General features: G+C 61.2%; 2 protein-coding genes across 6 annotated transcripts in view; both read left to right on the forward strand.

Moving 5' to 3' along the window:
* EML3 (EMAP like 3) overlaps positions 1–16,073 on the forward strand; it is a 43,921-nt gene extending 27,848 nt beyond the window's left edge. For all 4 annotated transcript variants that reach the window (XM_085046353.1, XM_085046355.1, XM_085046357.1 and 1 more), the window contains 10 exons: positions 2,330–2,481; positions 3,932–4,057; positions 4,748–4,879; positions 5,968–6,035; positions 6,947–7,035; positions 8,682–8,779; positions 9,682–9,769; positions 12,761–12,859; positions 12,930–13,060; positions 15,767–16,073. In XM_085046353.1, the coding sequence (XP_084902479.1) occupies positions 2,330–2,481; positions 3,932–4,057; positions 4,748–4,879; positions 5,968–6,035; positions 6,947–7,035; positions 8,682–8,779; positions 9,682–9,769; positions 12,761–12,859; positions 12,930–13,060; positions 15,767–15,913 (1,130 nt within the window). In that variant the 3' untranslated portion in view covers positions 15,914–16,073. The remainder of the gene's footprint in view (positions 1–2,329; positions 2,482–3,931; positions 4,058–4,747; positions 4,880–5,967; positions 6,036–6,946; positions 7,036–8,681; positions 8,780–9,681; positions 9,770–12,760; positions 12,860–12,929; positions 13,061–15,766) is intronic.
* A 113-nt stretch (positions 16,074–16,186) lies between these two features.
* The window catches only part of MTA2 (metastasis associated 1 family member 2), a 28,095-nt gene continuing 25,988 nt past the window's right edge, over positions 16,187–18,293 (forward strand). For both annotated transcript variants that reach the window (XM_085046387.1, XM_085046388.1), the window contains exon 1: positions 16,187–16,574. In XM_085046387.1, coding sequence (XP_084902513.1) covers positions 16,547–16,574 — 28 coding nt within the window. In that variant the 5' untranslated portion in view covers positions 16,187–16,546. The remainder of the gene's footprint in view (positions 16,575–18,293) is intronic.

Genomic DNA, 18,293 nt, shown 5'->3' on the forward strand with positions numbered 1-18,293 from the left:
GCGGATTTGGGGCTGACGGAGCCCCGCAGAGATGTACCAGATCGGGCAGCAGACTCGAGCACACGAAGGCAGAGTTTGGGGTGGATTTTGCGGATGATTTTGGGGATTTTTCGGGGCGGTTTTGGGGTGGATTTTGGGGCAGTTTCGGGTGGTTTTTGGGGCGGTTTCGGGGCCAACTTTGGGGCTGTATATGGGTGCATTTCAGGGATGATTTGAGGGATTTTTCGGGGCGGTTTTGGGGTGGATTTTGCGGGATTTGGGGCTGACGGAGCCCCGCAGAGATGTACCAGATCGGGCAGCAGACTGGAGCACACGCAGGCAGTGTTTGGGGGTGGATTTGGGGGATTTTTTGGGACGTTTTTGGGGCTGGTTTCGGGGTGGATTTTGCGGCTATTTTCGGGGATTTTTCGGGGCAGTTTTGGGTGGATTTTGCGGCTATTTTTGGGGCGGGTCTGGGGCAGTTTCAGGCTGGTTTTGAGGCAGTTTTGGGGCGGATTTTGGGGTGGATTTTGCGGCTATTTTCGGGGACTTTTCGGGGCAGTTTTGGGCGGATTTTGCGGCTATTTTCGGGGATATTTCGGGGCAGTTTTGGGGTGGATTTTTTGGGATTTGGGGCTGACGGAGCCCCGCAGAGATGTACCAGATCGGGCAGCAGACTCGAGCACACGAAGGCAGTGTTTGGGGTGGATTTTGGGGATATTTTTGGGGCAGTTTCGGGCTGGTTTTGGGGTGGATTTTGTGGCTATTTTTGGGGGTTTTTCGGGGTAGTTTTGGGTGGATTTTTGCGGCTATTTTTGCGGCTATTTTGGGGGATTTTTCGGGGCAGTTTTGGGGCAGTTTCGGGGTGTTTTTGAGGCGGATTTTGGGGTGGATTTTGCAGCTATTTTTGGGGATTTTTTTTGGGTGTATTTTGGGGGATTTGGGGCTGACGGAGCCCCGCAGAGATGTACCAGATCGGGCAGCAGACTGGAGCACACGAAGGCAGAGTTTGGGGTGGATTTTGCGGATGATTTTGGGGATTTTTCGGGGCGGTTTTGGGGTGGATTTTGGGGCAGTTTCGGGTGGTTTTTGGGGCGGTTTCGGGGCCAACTTTGGGGCTGTATATGGGTGCATTTCAGGGATGATTTGAGGGATTTTTCGGGGCGGTTTTGGGGTGGATTTTGCGGGATTTGGGGCTGACGGAGCCCCGCAAAGATGTACCAGATCGGGCAGCAGACTGGAGCACACGAAGGCAGCGTTAGGAGTGGATTTTGGGGATTTTTTGGGGCAGTTTCGGGCTGGTTTTGGGTGGATTTCGGGGCGGATTTTGTGGCTATTTTAGGGGATTTTTTGGGGATTTTTCGGGGCAGTTTTAGGCTGGTTTTGAGGTGGTTTTGGGGTGGATTTTTTGGGATTTGGGGCTGACCCAGCCCCGCAGAGATGTACCAGATCGGGCAGCAGACTGGAGCACACGCAGGCAGTGTTTGGGGTGGATTTGGGGGATTTTTTGGGATGTTTTTGGGGCTGGTTTCGGGGTGGATTTTGCGGCTATTTTTGGGGATTTTTCGGGGTAGTTTTGGGTGGATTTTGCGGCTATTTTTGCGGCTATTTTTGGGGATTTTTCGGGGCAGTTTTGGGGCAGTTTCGGGGTGTTTTTGAGGCGGATTTTGGGGTGGATTTTGCAGCTATTTTTGGGGATTTTTTTTGGGTGTATTTTGGGGGATTTGGGGCTGACGGAGCCCCGCAGAGATGTACCAGATCGGGCAGCAGACTCGAGCACACGAAAGCAGCGTTAGGAGTGGATTTTGGGGATATTTTTGGGGCAGTTTCAGGCTGGTTTTGAGGCAGTTTTGGGGCGGATTTTGGGGTGGATTTTGCGGCTATTTTCGGGGACTTTTCGGGGCAGTTTTGGGGTGGATTTTTTGGGATTTGGGGCTGACCCAGCCCCGCAGAGATGTACCAGATCGGGCAGCAGACTCGAGCACACGCAGGCAGTGTTTGGGGTGGATTTGGGGGATTTTTTGGGACGTTTTTGGGGCTGGTTTCGGGGTGGATTTTGCGGCTATTTTTGGGGATTTTTCGGGGCAGTTTTGGGTGGATTTTGCGGCTATTTTGGGGGCGGGTCTGGGGCAGTTTCAGGCTGGTTTTGAGGCGGATTTTGGGGTGGATTTTGCGGCTATTTTCGGGGATATTTCGGGGCAGTTTTGGGGTGGATTTTTTGGGATTTGGGGCTGACGGAGCCCCGCAGAGATGTACCAGATCGGGCAGCAGACTCGAGCACACGAAGGCAGCGTTTGGGGTGGATTTTGGGGTGGATTTTTTGGGATTTGGGGCTGACGGAGCCCCGCAGAGATGTACCAGATCGGGCAGCAGACTCGAGCACACGAAGGCAGCGTTTTCGCTCTCTGTCGCCGCCGGGACGGAACTGTGCTGAGCGGGGGAGGGAAGGACCGCCGAGTGCTCAGCTGGAGCTCCGAGCTCGTCCTGCTGCACGAGATCGAGGTGGGGACAGCCGGGAAACCCCAAAAACCTCCCTCAGTGCCCTAAAAACCTTCCTTGGTTTCCAAAAAAACTCCCTGGGAACCCAAAAAACTCCCTTTGTGCCCCAAAAATCTCCCTTTGTGCCCCAAAAACCTTCCTTGGTTTCCAAAAAAACTCCCTGGGAACCCAAAAAATCTCTCTTTGTGCCCCAAAAATCTCACTTAGAGCCCCAAAAATCTCCCTTTGTGCCCCAAAAACCTTCCCTAGTTCCCCAAAAAACTCCGTTTTTGCCCCAAAAACCTCCCTTAGTTCCCAAAAAAACTCCATGGGAACCCAAAAATCTCCTTGGGTGCCCAAAAAAACTCTTTCTGTGCTCCAAAAACCTCCCTGGGAACCCAAAAACCTCCCTTTTTGCCCCAAAAACCTCCCTTTTTGCCCCAAAAAACTCCCTTTTGTGCCCCAAAAATCTCCCTGGGAACCCAAAAATCTCCCTTTCTGCCCCAAAAATCTCCCTTTGTGCCCCAAAAAACTCTTTCTGTGCCCCAAAAACCTCCCTGGGAACCCAAAAACCTCCCTTTCTGCCCCCAAAACCTCCCTTTTTGCCCCAAATCCTCCTCAAGGTGTCCCTAAAATCCTCCCTGGATCTGCAAATCCTCGAGGGCTTCAGGATGGGGGGATTTGGGGTTTTTTTTTGGGGTCCCCCATCATCTCCCTGAGTCCTTCGGGGATTTCTAATGGGGGATTTGGGGGTTTTTTTGGGTTCCCCGAGACCTTCAGGAGTTTCTGATTGTGGGATTTGGGGTTTTTTTTGGGTTCCCCCAGTTCTCTGAGCCCTTCAAGGGTTTCTGATTGTGAGATTTGGGTGGTTTTGAGGTTCTCCCAGTTCCCTAAACCCTTCAAGAGGTTCTGATTGTGGGATTTGGGGTTTTTTTGGGGTCCCCAGCTCCCTAAACCCTTCAGGAGGTTCTGACAGGTGAATTTGGTGTTTTTTTGGGGTCCCCCGAGCCCTTCAGGTGGTTCTGATTGTGGGATTTGGGGTTTTTTTGGGGTCCCCAGCTCCCCGAGCCTTTCAGGGATATCTGACTGTGAGATTTTGGGTTTTTTTGGGCTCCCCAGCTCCCTAAACCCTTTCAGGGATATCTGACTGTGGGATTTGGGGTATTTTTGGGGTCCCCAGCTCCCCGAGTCCTTCGGGGATATCTGATTGTGGGATTTGGGGTTTTTTGGGGTCCCCCGAGCCCTTCAGGTGGTTCTGACTGTGAGATTTGGGTTTTTTTTGGGGTCCCCAGCTCCCCGAGAGCTTTGGGAGTTTCTGATTGTGAGATTTGGGGGTTTTTTTGGGGTCCCCAGCTCCTCGAGTTCTTCGGGGATATCTGATTGTGGGATTTGGGGTTTTTTTGGGGTCCCCAGTTCCCTAAACCCTTTCAGGGATATCTGACTATTGGATTTGGGGTATTTTTGGGGTCCCCAGCTCCCCGAGTCCCTCGGGGCAGTGCGGACGATCGCCGAAGGTCCCGGGGAGGAGCTGCTGGTGGGAACCACCCGGAACGCCCTGCTGAGCGGCACGCTGGGCTCGGGCTTCACCCCCATCGTGCAGGTGGGTGGGCTGCGACCGAATTCCCGACCCCCCCTGCCGCCCCCAGCCCCAATTCGGGGGTCCCACCCGCCCCCAGCCCCAATTCGGGGGTCCTACCCGCCCCCAGCCCCAGGATGTGCCCCTTGTCCCTTGTCCCCAGACCCCATGGACCCCAATCCGCCCCCTAAACCCCCCCAAAAACCAACCTCCCGACCCCAAAATGAGCTCCAACTGAATTCCCGACCCCCTCCCGCCGCCCCCAGCCCCAATTCGGGGGTCTCACCCACCTCCAGCCCCAATTCGGGGGTCCCACCCACCTCCAGCCCCAATCTCCACCCAGGACATGCCCCTTGTCCCTTGTCCCTTGTCCCCAGACCCCATGGACCCCAAACCGCCCCCTAAACCCCCCAAAAACCAACCTCCCGACCCCAAACTGGGATCAAACTGGGCTCCCGACCCCCTCCCGCCGCCCCCAGCCCCAATTCGGGGATCCCACCCACCCCCAGCCCCAATTCGGGGATCCCACCCGCCCCCAGCCCCAAGCTCCAGCCAGGACATGCCCCTTGTCCCTTCTCCCCAGACCCCAAACCACCCCCTAAACCCCCCAAAAACCAACCTCCCGACCCCAAATTGAACTCCCGCTGCCCCCAGCCCCCAATTCGGGGGGTTTCCAGCCCGGCCCCGTGGCGCTGACCCCCCCGGGACCCCCAGGGCCACACGGACGAGGTTTGGGGTTTGGCCACTCACCCCAAGTGCTGTCAGTTCCTGACCTGCGGCCACGACCGGCAGCTCTGCCTGTGGGACGGCAGGGAGCACGTGCTGGCCTGGAGCCTCAGCCTGGAGGTGCTGCGACCCCCCAATTGGGGCTGGGGGCGGCGGGAGGGGGCGGGAGCTCGGGTTGGGGTCGGGGGATTGGTTTTTGGGGGGTTTAGGGGGCAGTTTAGGGGCGGTATGGGGTCTGGGGACAAGGGACAAGGGACAAGGGAGATGTCCTGGTTGGAGCCTCAGCCTGGAAGTGCTGCGACCCCCCAATTGGGGCTGGGGGCGGCGGGAGGGGGCGGGAGCCCGGTTTGGGGTCGGGAGGTTGGTTTTTGAGGGGTTTAGGGGGTGGTTTGGGGGTCCGGGGGATGTAGGGACAAGGGACATGGAGCGTGTCCTGGCTGGAGCTTGGGGCTGGGGGCGGGTGGGACCCCCCAATTGGGGCTGGGGGCGGGTGGGACCCCCGAATTGGGGCTGGGGGCGGCGGAAGGGGGCGGGAATTCAGTTTGAGCCCATTTTGGGGTCGGAAGGTTGGTTTTGGGGGGTTTAAGGGGCGGTTTGGGGTCTGTGGAGAAGGGACAAGGAGCATGTCCTGGGTGGAGCCTGGGGCTGGGGGCGGGTGGGACCCCCGAATTGGGGCTGGGGGCGGCAGAAGGGGGCGGGAGCTCAGTTTGGGGTCGGTTTGGGGTCGGGAGGTTGGTTTTTGGGGGGTTTGGGGGCGGTTTGGGGTCCAGGGGGACAAGGAGCATGTCCTGGTTGGAGCCTCAGCCTGGAGGTGCTGCGACCCCCAATTGGGGCTGGGGGCGGCGGGAGGGGGCGAGTTCAGTTTGGGGTCGGTAGGTTGGTTTTTGGGGGGTTTAAGGGGCGGTTTGGGGGTCCATGGGGTCTGGGGACAAGGGACAAGGAGCATGTCCTGGTTGGAGCTCGGGGCTGGGGGTGGGTGGGACCCCCGAATTGGGGCTGGGGGCGGTGGGAGGGTTCAGGAGTTCAGTTTGAGCCCATTTTGGGGTCGGTAGGTTGGTTTTGGGGGGTTTAGGGGCAGTTTGGGGGTCCGGGGGTGTGGGGACAAGGGACAAGGGGCATGTCCTGGTTGGAGCACAGGGCTGAGACCCCCAAATTGGGGGTTTGGGGACATTGGGGACATTGGGGACACTGACCCCCCTGTCCCCCAGGACACAGGGCTCTGCGCTGATTTCCACCCCGAGGGACACGTGGTGGCCGTGGGGCTGCTGACCGGGCGGTGAGTGACCACGGGGGACATGGGGACACCGAGAGGGGACAGTGCCCGTGGTCCCCATGTCCCCTCCATGTCCCCATGTCCCCTCCATGTCCCCATGTCCCCTCCATGTCCCCATGTCCCCCCGTGTCCCCCCCATGTCCCTATGTGTCCTGGTGTCCCCATATCTCCATGTCCCACCATGTCCCTGTGTCCCCCCGTGTCCCCATGTCCCCCCTGTCTGTGTCCCTGCCATGTCCCCCCACATGTCCCCAATGTCCCCTCGTGTACTCCTCATGTCCCTGCATTATCCTCCTGTGTCCCCATGTCCTCCCCCGATGTCCCCATGTCCCCAATGTCCCCTGATGTCCTAAATGTCCCCGTCCCCAATGTCCCCTGTTTCCCGATGTCTCCCTGTCCCCCAATGTCCCCCAGTGTCCCCAATGTCCCCGATGTCCCCAATGTCCCCAATGTCCCCCTGTTTCCCGATGTCTCCCTGTCCCCCCAATGTCCCTGATGTCCCCAATGTCCCTATGTCCCCCAATGTCCCCCTGATGTCCCCAATGTCCCCCGTCCCCAATGTCCCCTGTTTCGATGTCTCCCTGTCCCCCAATGTCCCCCAGTGTCCCCAATGTCCCGATGTCCCCGATGTCCCCGATGTCCTCCCAATGTCCCCTGTCCCCAATGTCCCCAATGTCCCCCAGTGTCCCCAACGTCCCCGTGTCCTCCCAATGTCCCCTGTGCCCCAATGTCCCCCAATGTCGATGTCCCCAATGTCCCCAATGTCCCCAATATCCCCTGTGCCCCAATGTCCCCTGTGCCCCAATGTCCCCGATGTCCCCAATGTCCCCAATGTCCCCAATGTCCCCGATGTCCCCCTGTCCCCATGTCCCCCCAATGTCCCCAATGTCCCCGATGTCCCCCTGTCCCCACAGGTGGCTGGTGCTGGACACAGACACTCGGCAGCTCCTGGCCAGTGGCTCCGATGGCAACGAGCAGCTCTCGGTGGTTCGCTTCTCGCCGGGTGAGTCCTGCAGTGTCCCCAACCTGTCCCCAACCTGTCCCCAACCTGTCCCTAACCTGTCCCCAACCTGTCCCCAGCCTGTCCCCAACCTGTCCCCAACCTGTCCCCAGCCTGTCCCTGGGTGTACCCAACCTGTCCCCAACCTGTCCCTAACCTGTCCCCAACCTGTCCCCAGCCTGTCCCCAACCTGTCCCCAACCTGTCCCCAGCCTGTCCCCGGGTGTCCCCAACCTGTCCCTGGGTGTCCCCAACCTGTCCCTAACCTGTCCCCAACCTGTCCCCAGCCTGTCCCCAACCTGTCCCCAACCTGTCCCCAGCCTGTCCCCAACCTGTCCCCAACCTGTCCCCAACCTGTCCCCAGCCTGTCCCCGGGTGTCCCCAACCTGTCCCTGGGTGTCCCCAACCTGTCCCTAACCTGTCTGCATCCCCAGTCTGTCCCTGAGTGTCCCCAGCTTGTCCCTGTCCCCAACCTGCCCCTGAGTGTCCCCAACCTGTCCCCAACCTCTCCCTAGCCTGTCGCTGTCCCCAACCTGTCTCTGGGTGTCCCCAACCTGTCCCCAACCTGTCTCTGTCCCCAGCCTGTCCCTAACCTGACCCTGGGTGTCCCCAACTTGTCTCTGTCCCCAGCCTGTCCCCAACCTGTCCCTGGGTGTCCCCAACCTGTCCCTGGGTGTCCCCTCGGACCCTGACCTGAACCAATTCTGTCCCCTCCCTGTCCCCAGCCCTGTCCCCAGCCTGTCCCTGAGTGTCCCCTCAGACCCTGACCTGTCCCCAGCCCTGTCTCCCAATGTCCCTGGACCCCAGCCTGTCCCCCACCCTGTCCCCAGGTGACCCCCAGACCCCAACCCTGTCCCTGTCCCCAACCCTGTCCCCAGGTGTCCCTGGACCCCAATCCTGTCACCTGCCCTGTCCCCTCCCTGTCCCCCACCTGTCCCTGAACCCCAACCCTGTCCCTAACCTATCCCTGAGTGTCCCCAGGTGACCCCCAGACTCCAACCCTGCCCCTGTCCCTTTCCCAACCCTGTCCCCAGGTGTCCCCAGATGTCCCTGGACCCCAACCCTGTCCCCAGCCCTGTCCCCTCCCTGTCCCCAGGTGACCCTGGATGTCCCTGGACCCCAACCCTGTCCCCAGCCCTGACCCCTCCCTGTCCCCAGGTGTCCCCAGATGTCCCTGGACCCCAACCCTGTCCCCAGCCCTGACCCCTCCCTGTCCCCAGGTGTCCCCAGATGTCCCTGGACCCCAACCCTTCCCCAGCTCTGTCCCCTCCTTGTCCCCAGGTGTCCCCAGATGTCCCTGGACCCCAACCCTTCCCCAGCTCTGTTCCCTCCCTGTCCTCAGGTGACCCCCAGACCCCAACCCTGTCCCTGTCCCAGCTCTGTCCCCAGGTGTCCCCAGATGTCCCCGCATGTCCCTGGACCCCAACCTTGTCCCCAACCCTGTCCCCTCCTTGTCCCAAACCCTGTCCCCAACCCTGTCCCTGTCCTGTCCCCAACCCCTCCCCGTCCCCTCAATATGGGGTGATCCCAAATCGAGGGGATTGGAACCCCCCAAACCCCCCTGTGTAGGAACCCCCAAACCCCCCCGTGTCCCCCCAATAACGGTGACCCCCCGACCCCCCACCCCGCTGTCCCCTCCCCACACGGCAGACGGGACCTTCCTGGCCATCGGCTCCCACGACAACTTCATCTACATCTACAGCGTGGCTGATGGTGGCCGAAAGTTCAGCCGCTTCGGCCGCTGCACCGTGAGACCCGGGGGGCTTTGGGGGGCATTTGGGGGGGATTTGGGGGGTCCTGAGGGGGTCCTGGAGGACTTTGGGGAGTCCGGGGGGGGTCCTGGGGGAGATTTGGGGGGTCCTGGGGGGGCTTTGGAGGGTCCTGAAGGGGCTTTGGGGGTCCTGGGGGGGGGGTCCTTGGGGGTTCTGGGGGAGATTTGGGGTCCTGGTGGGTTCTGGGGGATCTGGGGGTTCTGGGGGATTTGGGAGGTCCTGAAGGGGATCTGGGGGGTTCTGGGGGCTTTAGGGGTCCTGGGGGGCTTTGGGGGTCCTGGGGGGCTTTGGGGGTCCTGGAGGGCTTTGAGGGGTCCTGGGGGGATTTGGGGGATCCTGGGGGTCCTGGGGAGCTTTGGGGAGATTTGGGGAGTCCTGAGGTCCTGGGGGCTTTGGGGGTCCTTGGGGGGTTCTGGGGGGATCTGGGGGTTCTGGGGGATTTGAGGGTCCTGAGGGGGCTTTGGGGGTCCTGGGGGGCTGTGGGGTCCTGGGGGGATTTGGGGGATCTTGGGGGGTCCTGGGGAGCTTTGGGGGAGATTTGGGGGTCCTGGGGGGCTTTGTGGGGTCCTGGGGGATTTGGGGGTCCTGGGGGGATTTGGGGATCCTGGGGGTCCTGGGGAGCTTTGGGAGATTTGGGGTCCTGGGGGCTTTGTGGGGTCCTGGGGGGCTTTGTGGGGTCCTGAGGGGCTTTGGGTGGTCTTGGGGGGTCCTAAGGGGGTTTTGGGGGGTCCTGGGGAGGTTCCGGGGGGATTCGGGGGGTCCTGAGGGGGTCCTGGGGGGGGTTTGCGGGTCCTGGGAAGCTTTGGGGGGTCCTGGGGGTGGTTTTTGGGGGTCCTCATCCCCCCCCCGGGACCCCCACCGCCCCCTCCCCACGGCAGGGTCACTCCAGTTTCATCACCCACCTGGATTGGTCCAAGGATGGCAAATTCATCATGTCCAACTCGGGGGATTATGAGATCCTTTATTGTGAGTCTGGGGGCTTCGGGGGGCTTGGGGGGACCTTCCTGATCCTTCCAGGACCTTCCTGATCCTTCCAGGACCTTCCTAGCCCTGCCACGACCTCCCTAACCCTGCCAGGACCTTCCCGACCCTTCCAGGACCCTCCTAGCCCTGCCAGGACCTTCCTGACCCTTGCAGGACCTTCCCGACCCTACCAGGACCTTCCTGACTCTGCCAGGACCTTCCTAACCCTGCCAGGACCTTCCTGACCCTTCCTCACCCTGCCAGGACCTTCCTGATCTCTCCAGGACCTTCCCGACCTTTCCAGGACCCCCTTACCCTTCCAGGACCCCCTGATCCTTCCAGGACCTTCCCCACCCTTCCAGGACCCTCCTGACCCTTCCAGGACCCTCCTGACCCTTCCAGGACCTTCCCCACCCTTCCAGGACCTTCCCGACCCTTTCAGGACCTTCCCCACGCTTCCAGGACCTTCCCGACCCTTCCAGGACCTTCCCGACCCTTCCAGGACCCCCAGGGCTGGGGGGAAACCCCCTTAGCCCCCCCGAGACCCCCCGAATTTTGGGTGGGGGTCTCACCTTCCCTCCCCGAATTTTGGGGTCTTTCCCCTCCCTCTCCCCAAATTTTTGGGGGGTTTCACCACTCCCCCTCCACCGATTTTTTTTGGGGATTTTCACTGCCCCCCTCCCCAAATTTTGGGGGTCTCTATCACTGCTCCCCTCCCCAATTCGGGGGTCTCTCCCACCACTCCCCACCCCCAATTCTGGGGGTCTCTCCCACTGTCCCCCTTCCCCAATTTCGGGGGTCTCTATCACCGCCCCCCTCCCCAAATTTTGGGAGGTTTCACTGCCCCCAAATTTTGGGTGGGGGTCTCACCTTCCTTCCCTGAATTTTGGGGACTTTCCCTCTCCCCAGATTTTTTGGGGGGTTTCACCTCTCCCCCTCCCCAAATTTTTTGGGGGTTTCAGTGCCCCCCACCCCAAATTCGGGGGTCTCTCCCACCACCCCCACCCCAAATTTCAGGGGTCTCTATCACCACCCCCCTCCCCAATTCGAGGGTCTCTCCCACCACCCCCCACCCCCAATTCTGGGGGTCTCTCCCACTGCCCCCCACCCCAATTTGGGGGTCTTTTTCACCGCCCCCTTCCCCAATTTGGGGTCTCTCCCACTGCCCCCTTCCCCAATTTCGGGGGTCTTTTTCACCACCCCCCTCCCCAAATTCGGGGGTCTCTCCCACCATCCCCCTCCCCGATTTCGGGGGTCTTTTTCGCCACCCCCCTCCCCAAATTTTTGGGGGTTTCACCACCCCCCACCCCCAAATTTGGGAGTCTCTTTCACCGCCCCCTCCCCCAATTTCGGGGGTCTCTATCACCACCCCAACCCCAATTTGGGGGTCTCTCCCACTGCCCCCCACCCCAATTTGGGGGTCTTTTTCACCGCCCCCACCCCGATTTCGGGGGTCTTTTTCACCACCCCCGTCCCCAAATTTTTGGGGGTTTCACTGCCCCCCACCCCCAAATTTGGGGGTCTCTTTCACCACCCCCTTCCCCAATTTGGGGGTCTTTCTCACCACCACCCTCCCCAATGTGGGGGGTCTCCCACTGCCCTCCCAATTTGGGGTCTTTTCACTGCCCCCTTCCCCAATTTTGGGGGTCTCTCCCACCGCCCTCCCCAAATTTGGGGTTTCACTGCCCCCACCCCCAATTTGGGTCTCTCTCACCACCCCCACCCCAAATTCGGGGGTCTCTCTCACCACCCCCTCCCCAATTTCGGGAGTCTCTCCCACCGTCCCCCACCCCAATTTGGGGGTCTTTTTCACCACCCCCTCCCCCAATTTCGGGGGTCTCTTATCACCACCCCCCTCCCCAATTCGGGGGTCTTTTTCACCACCCCCCTCCCCAAATTTTTGGGGGGTTTCACTGCTCCCCTCCCCAAATTCTGGGGGTCTCTCTCACCACCCCCCTCCCCAATTTCGGGGGTCTTTTTCACCGCCCCCTCCCCAAATTTTTGGGGGGTTTCACTGCCCCCCACCCCCAAATTTGGGGGTCTCTCCCACCACCCCCACCCCCAATTCTGGGGGTCTCTCCCACTGCCCCCCACCCCAATTTGGGGGTCTTTTTCACCGCCCCCTTCCCCAATTTGGGGGTCTCTCCCACTGCCCCCTTCCCCAATTTCGGGGGTCTTTTTCACCACCCCCCTCCCCAAATTCGGGGGTCTCTCCCACCATCCCCCTCCCCGATTTCGGGGGTCTTTTTCGCCACCCCCCTCCCCAAATTTTTGGGGGTTTCACCACCCCCCACCCCCAAATTTGGGAGTCTCTTTCACCGCCCCCTCCCCCAATTTCGGGGGTCTCTATCACCACCCCAACCCCAATTTGGGGGTCTCTCCCACTGCCCCCCACCCCAATTTGGGGGTCTTTTTCACCGCCCCCTCCCCGATTTCGGGGGTCTTTTTCACCACCCCCGTCCCCAAATTTTTGGGGGTTTCACTGCCCCCCACCCCCAAATTTGGGGGTCTCTTTCACCACCCCCTTCCCCAATTTGGGGGTCTTTCTCACCACCACCCTCCCCAATGTGGGGGGTCTCTCCCACTGCCCCCCTCCCCAATTTGGGGGTCTTTTTCACTGCCCCCTTCCCCAATTTTGGGGGTCTCTCCCACCGCCCCCCTCCCCAAATTTTTGGGGGTTTCACTGCCCCCCACCCCCAATTTCGGGGGTCTCTCTCACCACCCCCCACCCCAAATTCGGGGGTCTCTCTCACCACCCCCCTCCCCAATTTCGGGGGTCTCTTTCACTGCCCCCTCCCCAATTTCGGGGGTCTCTATCACCACGTCCCTCCCCCAATTTCGGGGGTCTCTTATCACCACCCCCCTCCCCAAATTTTTGGGGGGTTTCACTGCCCCCCACCCCCAATTTCGGGGGTCTCTCTCACCACCCCCACCCCAATTCGGGGGTCTCTCTCACCACCCCCCTCCCCAATTTCGGGGGTCTCTCCCCTCCAGGGGACGTCGCCGGGGGCTGCAAACTGCTCCGCAATCGCTTCGAGAGCCGGGACAGGGAGTGGGCTTCCTACACCTGTGTGCTCGGCTTCCACGTCTTCGGTGGGTCTGGGGGCTCCCTCGGGGTGGGTGGGGGTCTCCGGGGGTCCCCCTGACCCCCCAAATTCGGCAGGGGTTTGGCCCGATGGCTCCGATGGAACCGACATCAACTCGCTGTGTCGCTCGCACCACGAGAGGGTGGTGGCTGTGGCCGATGATTTCTGCAAGGTGCACCTCTTCCAGTACCCCTGCGCCCGGCCCAAGGTGGGTGGGGGGCTTCGGGGGGCCTGGGGGGGCTCTGGGGGTCGTGGGGAGACGAAAATGGGGGGTTATTGGGGTCCCAGACTTTAATTTTGGGGTCCAGATTGGGTTAAGGTTGCTTTTAGGGTCTCTGGGCTTGGCCCAGGGTGGGCAGGGGGCTCTGGGGGTCGTGGGGAGGCTCTGGGGGTCGTGGGGAGCCAAAAATGGGGGAGTTTGGGGGTCCCAGGCTTCAATTTTGGGGTCTGGGGGTCCAGATTGGGCTGAGTTTGGGTCGTGGGCAGCCAAAAATTTGGGGGTTATGGGGGTCCCAGACTTCAGTTTTGGGGTCCAGATTGAGCTGAGTTCAGTGGTTTTAGGGTCTCTGGGCTTGGCCCAAGGTGAGCAGGGGGCTCTGGGGGTCGTGGGGAGGTTTTGGGGGTCGAAAATGGGGCTCTGGGGGTCGTGGGGAGCCAAAAATGGGGGTTATGGGGGTCTCAGACTTTAATTTTGGGGTCCAGATTGGGTTAAGTTCGGTGGTTTTAGGGTCTCTGGGCTTGGCCCAAGGTGGGCAGGGGGCTCTGGGGGTCGTGGGAGGCTCTAGGGGTCGTGGGGAGGTTTTGGGGGTCATGGGGGCTCTGGGGGTCGGGGAGGCTCTGGGGGTTGAAAATGGGGGGCTATGGGGGTCCCAGACTTTAATTTTGGGGTCCAGATTGGGCTGAGTTTGGTGGTTTTAGGGTCTCTCCGCCCGGCCCAGGGTGGGCAGGGGGCTCTGGGGGTCGTGGGGGGCTCTGGGGGTCGTGGGGAGCCACAAATGGGGGGTTATGGGGGTCTCAGACTTTAATTTTGGGGTCCAGATTGGGTTAAATTCCGTGGTTTTAGGGTCTCTGTGCTTGGCCCAAGGTGGGCAGGGGGATGGGGGGGAAGTGGGGCAGGGGGGCTATGGGGACCCCAGACCCAAATTGAGGGTCGTGGGAGGTTCAGACCCCCAGATTGGGTGGTTTGGGGGGGTCAGGGAGGTCCTACACCCGAATTGGGGGATCACAGACTGGTCAGATCCCCAGGCTGGGTGTTTTGGGGGGTCAGGGAGCATCCAGACCCCAATTTGGGGGCTCAAGGGGGTCCCAGACCCCAGTTTTGGGGTCTCAAACCCTAATTTGGGGTGTCCAGGGGGGTCCCAGACCCCAATTTGGGGAGTCAGGGGGGTGCAGACCCCCAGGTCAGGTGTTTTTGGGGGGTCGGGGAGGGTCCAGACCCCAATTTGGGGTGTCCAGGGGGGTCTCGAACCCCAATTTGGAGTGTCCAAGGGGGTCTCAGACCCCAATTAGGGGTGTCCAAGGGGGTCCCAGACCCAAGTTTGGGGGTCTCAAACCCCAATTTGGAGTTTCCAGGGGGGTCCCAGACCCCAATTTGAGGGGTCAAGGGGGTCTCAGACCCTAATTTGGGATGTCCAAGGGGGTCTCAGATCTCAGTTTGGGATGTCCACGGGGGTCCCACACCCCAATTTGAGGGGTCAAGGGGGTCTGGGGAGTCCAGGGGGGTCTCAAACCCCAATTTGGGGTCTACAAGGGGGTCCCAGACCCCAATTTGGGGTGTCCAGGGGTCTCCAAGGTGGTCCCAGACCCCAATTTGGGGTCTCCAAGGGGGTCTCAGACCCAAGTTTGGGGTCTCCAAGGGGGTCTGGGGTGTCCAGGGTGGTCTCAAACCCCAATTTGGGGTCTACAAGGGGGTCCCAGACCCAAGTTTGGGGTGTCCAGGGTGGTCTCAAACCCCAATTTGGGGTCTACAAGGGGGTCCCAGACCCAAGTTTGGGGTGTCCAGGGGGGTCCCAGACCCCAGTTTGAGGGGGTCAAGGGGGTCCCAGACTCAAGTTTGGGGGTCTCAAACCCCAATTTGCGGTGTCAGGATGGTCCAGACCCCAATTTGGGATGTCCAGGGTGGTCTCAAACCCCAATTTGGGGTCTCCAGGGGGGTCTCAAACCCCAGTTTGGGATGTCCAGGGGTCTCCAAGGTGGTCCCAGACCCCAATTTGGGGTCTCCAAGGGGGTCTCAGACCCAAGTTTGGGGTCTCCAAGGGGGTCTGGGGTGTCCAGGAGGGTCTGAAACCCCAATTTGGGGTCTACAAGGGGGTCCCACACCCCAATTTGGGGTCTCCAAGGGGGTCTCGCACCCCAATTTGGGGTGTCCAGGGGGGTCCCACACCCCAGTTTGAGGGGGTCAAGGGAGTCCCAGACCCAAGTTTGGGGGTCTCAAACCCCAATTTGGAGTCTCCAGGGGGGTCCCACACCCCAATTTGAGGGGTCAAGGGGGTCTGGGGAGTCCAGGGGGGTCTCAAACCCCAATTTGGGGTCTCCAAGGGGGTCCCAGACCCCAATTTGGGGTGTCCAGGGTGGTCTCAAACCCCAATTTGGGGTGTCCAGGGTGGTCCCAGACCCCAATTAGGGGGGTCCAAGGGGGTCTCAGATCCCAAATTGGGATGTCCAAGGGGGTCCCAGACCCAAGTTTGGGGGTCTCAAACCCCAATTTGGGGGGGTCAATGGGGGTCTCACCCCCCAATTTGGGGTCTCCAAGGGGGTCTGGGGTGTCCAGGAGGGTCCCAGACCCCAATTAGGGGTCTCCAAGGGGGTCTCACCCCCCAATTTGGGATCTCCACCCCCCCAATTTGGGGGTGAGGGGGCGTGGCTCCGCACACCCACGTGACCCGCACATTGCCACCCCACGTGACCCCCGCAGGCGCCCAGTCACGTGTACGGCGGGCACGGCAGCCACGTGACCAACGTGCGCTTCACGCACGACGACAGTCACCTCGTGTCGCTGGGCGGCAAGGACACCAGCGTCTTCCAGTGGCGGGTCCTGCCCGGCGACCCCGAGCCGCGCTGAGCCCGCCGCGCTTCCTCCTCCTCTTCCTCGCTGCTTCCTCTTCCCCTTCCCCCTTCCTTGGGACCAAAGAGCGGGGGGGTCGGTTCAAACCTTCCCCCCTCTCCCCGCGTTTTTTCGCGCTGCACTGTGAGAAGGCGACAATAAAGCCTTGGGAAAAGTTTTTGGTTTTTTGGTTTTTTTTTTTCCGGATTTCGCCGCCACTTCCCGGAACCGCTAGGGGTTCTTCCTCCTCGCCGCCCTCGAGTCCTTTCCGGTTCTGGCGGAACTCGCCGAGCGCCTGGCGGAAAGAGACGAGGCGGAGCCGAGGAGTGCCGGAAAGAGCCGAGGCGAGGCCGAGGTTTCCCCGAAGGCGCAGCGGAAAGTGCCGAGAGCGCCCGAGGCGGCGCCGAGCCCGCGCCGAGTTTGCCCGAGCGGCTCCGGAAGTACCCGAGCGGCTGCGGAGGTGCCCGAGCGCTCTCCGGAGGTGCCCGAGCGGCTTCGCCGGAGGTTGCCGAACGACTCCGGGGCTGCCCGAAGCTCCTCCGGAGGTGCCCGAAGCGCTCCGAACCGGCCGTGCCGGCGCGGAGGCGGCGGGAGCGGCGATGAAGCGCGGCCGGGGCCGGGCCCGGGGGTAGCGCGGCCGAGCGAGCGGCCATGGCGGCTAACATGTACCGCGTCGGCGGTGAGCGGGCCGGGGGGCGCGGGGAGCCGGGACGGGGCCGGGAGCGACGGCGAGGGGGGCCTGGAGAGGAGCCGCGGGGCCCTGAGGGGATTTGGGGGGTCCCGGAAAGCGGAGAGATCTGTGAGGGGGGTTGGGGGTTCCTTGAGCAGCGAGGAGGCCCGTGAGGGGATTTGGGGGTCCCACAACAGAAAGGGGGGCTCTGTGAGGGGATTTGGGGGTCCCGGAAAGGGGGAGAGGGTTTTGTGAGGGGATTTGGGGGTCCCGGAAAGGGGGAGAGGGTTTTGTGAGGGATTTGGGGGTCCCGGAAAGGGGGAGAGGGTCTCCTGAGGGGATTTGGGGGTCCCACAACAGAAACGGGGGATCTGTGAGGGGATTTGGGGGTCCCGGAAAGCAGAGGGATCTGTGAGGGGGTTTGGGGGTTCCGGAAAAGGGAAGAGGGTCTCCTGAGGGGATTTGGGGGTCCCAGAAAGGGGGAGAGGGTCTCCTGAGGGGATTTGGGGGTCCCACAACAGAAACGGGGGGATCTGTGAGGGGATTTGGGGGTCCCGGAAAGCAGAGGGATCTGTGAGGGGGTTTGGGGGTTCCGGAAAAGGGAAGAGGGTCTCCTGAGGGGATTTGGGAGTCCCGGAAAGGGGGAGAGGGTTTTGTGAGGAGATTTGGGGGTCTCAGAAAGCGGAGGGATCTGTGAGGAGGTTTGGGGGTTCCGTGAGGAGCGGGGAGGCCCGTGAGGGGATTTGGGGGTCCCGGAAAGGGGGAGAGGGTTTTGTGAGGGGATTTGGGGGTCCCGGAAAGGGGGAGAGGGTTTTGTGAGGGGATTTGGGGATCCCGGAAAGAGAGAGAGGATTTTGTGAGGGAATTTGGGGGTCCCGGAAAGGGGGAGAGGGTTTTGTGAGGGGATTTGGGGGTCCCGGAAAGAGAGAGAGGATTTTGTGAGGGGATTTGGGGTCCCGGAAAGGGGGAGAGGGTTTTGTGAGGGGATTTGGGGGTCCCACAACAGAAACGGGGGGATCTGTGAGGGGATTTGGGGGTCCCGGAAAGCAGAGGGATCTGTGAGGGGGTTTGGGGGTCCCGGAAAGGGGGAGAGGGTCTCCTGAGGGGATTTGGGTTCCCACAACAGAAACGGGGGGCTCTGTGAGGGGATTTGGGGGTCTCGGAAAGAGGGAGAGGATTTTGTGAGGAGATTTGGGGGTCTCAGAAAGCGGAGGGATCTGTGAGGAGGTTTGGGGGTTCCGTGAGGAGCGGGGAGGCCCGTGAGGGGATTTGGGGGTCCCGGAAAGGGGCAGAGGGTTTTGTGAGGGGATTTGGGGGTCCCGGAAAGGGGGAGAGGGTTTCGTGAGGGGATTTGGGGGTCTCGGAGAGTGGGAGAGGGTCTCGTGAGGGAATTTGGGTTCCCACAACAGAAACGGGGGGCTCTGTGAGGGGATTTGGGGGTCTCTGAAAGAGGGAGAGGATTTTGTGAGGGGATTTGGGGGTCCCGGAAAGAGCGAGGGTGTCTTATGAGGGAATAGCAGTGGTCCATTAAAGGGGGCGTCCCGTGCGGGAATTTGGGGGATTCCAGAAATGAGGGGGTCCTGTGAGGGGATTTAGGGGTTTTTATGAGGATATTTGGGGGGTCCCGAAGAGGAAAGGGTCCCCTGAGGGGATTTGGGGGCTCCCAGAAATGGGGGTTTCTGTGAAGGGGTTTAGGGGGTCTTATGAGGATAATTAGGGGGTCCCGAA

This window comes from Lichenostomus cassidix, unplaced genomic scaffold (genome assembly GCF_008360975.1).
Source record: "Lichenostomus cassidix isolate B80296 unplaced genomic scaffold, HeHo_3.0 HiC_scaffold_40, whole genome shotgun sequence".
Classification (NCBI taxonomy): domain Eukaryota; kingdom Metazoa; phylum Chordata; class Aves; order Passeriformes; family Meliphagidae; genus Lichenostomus; species Lichenostomus cassidix.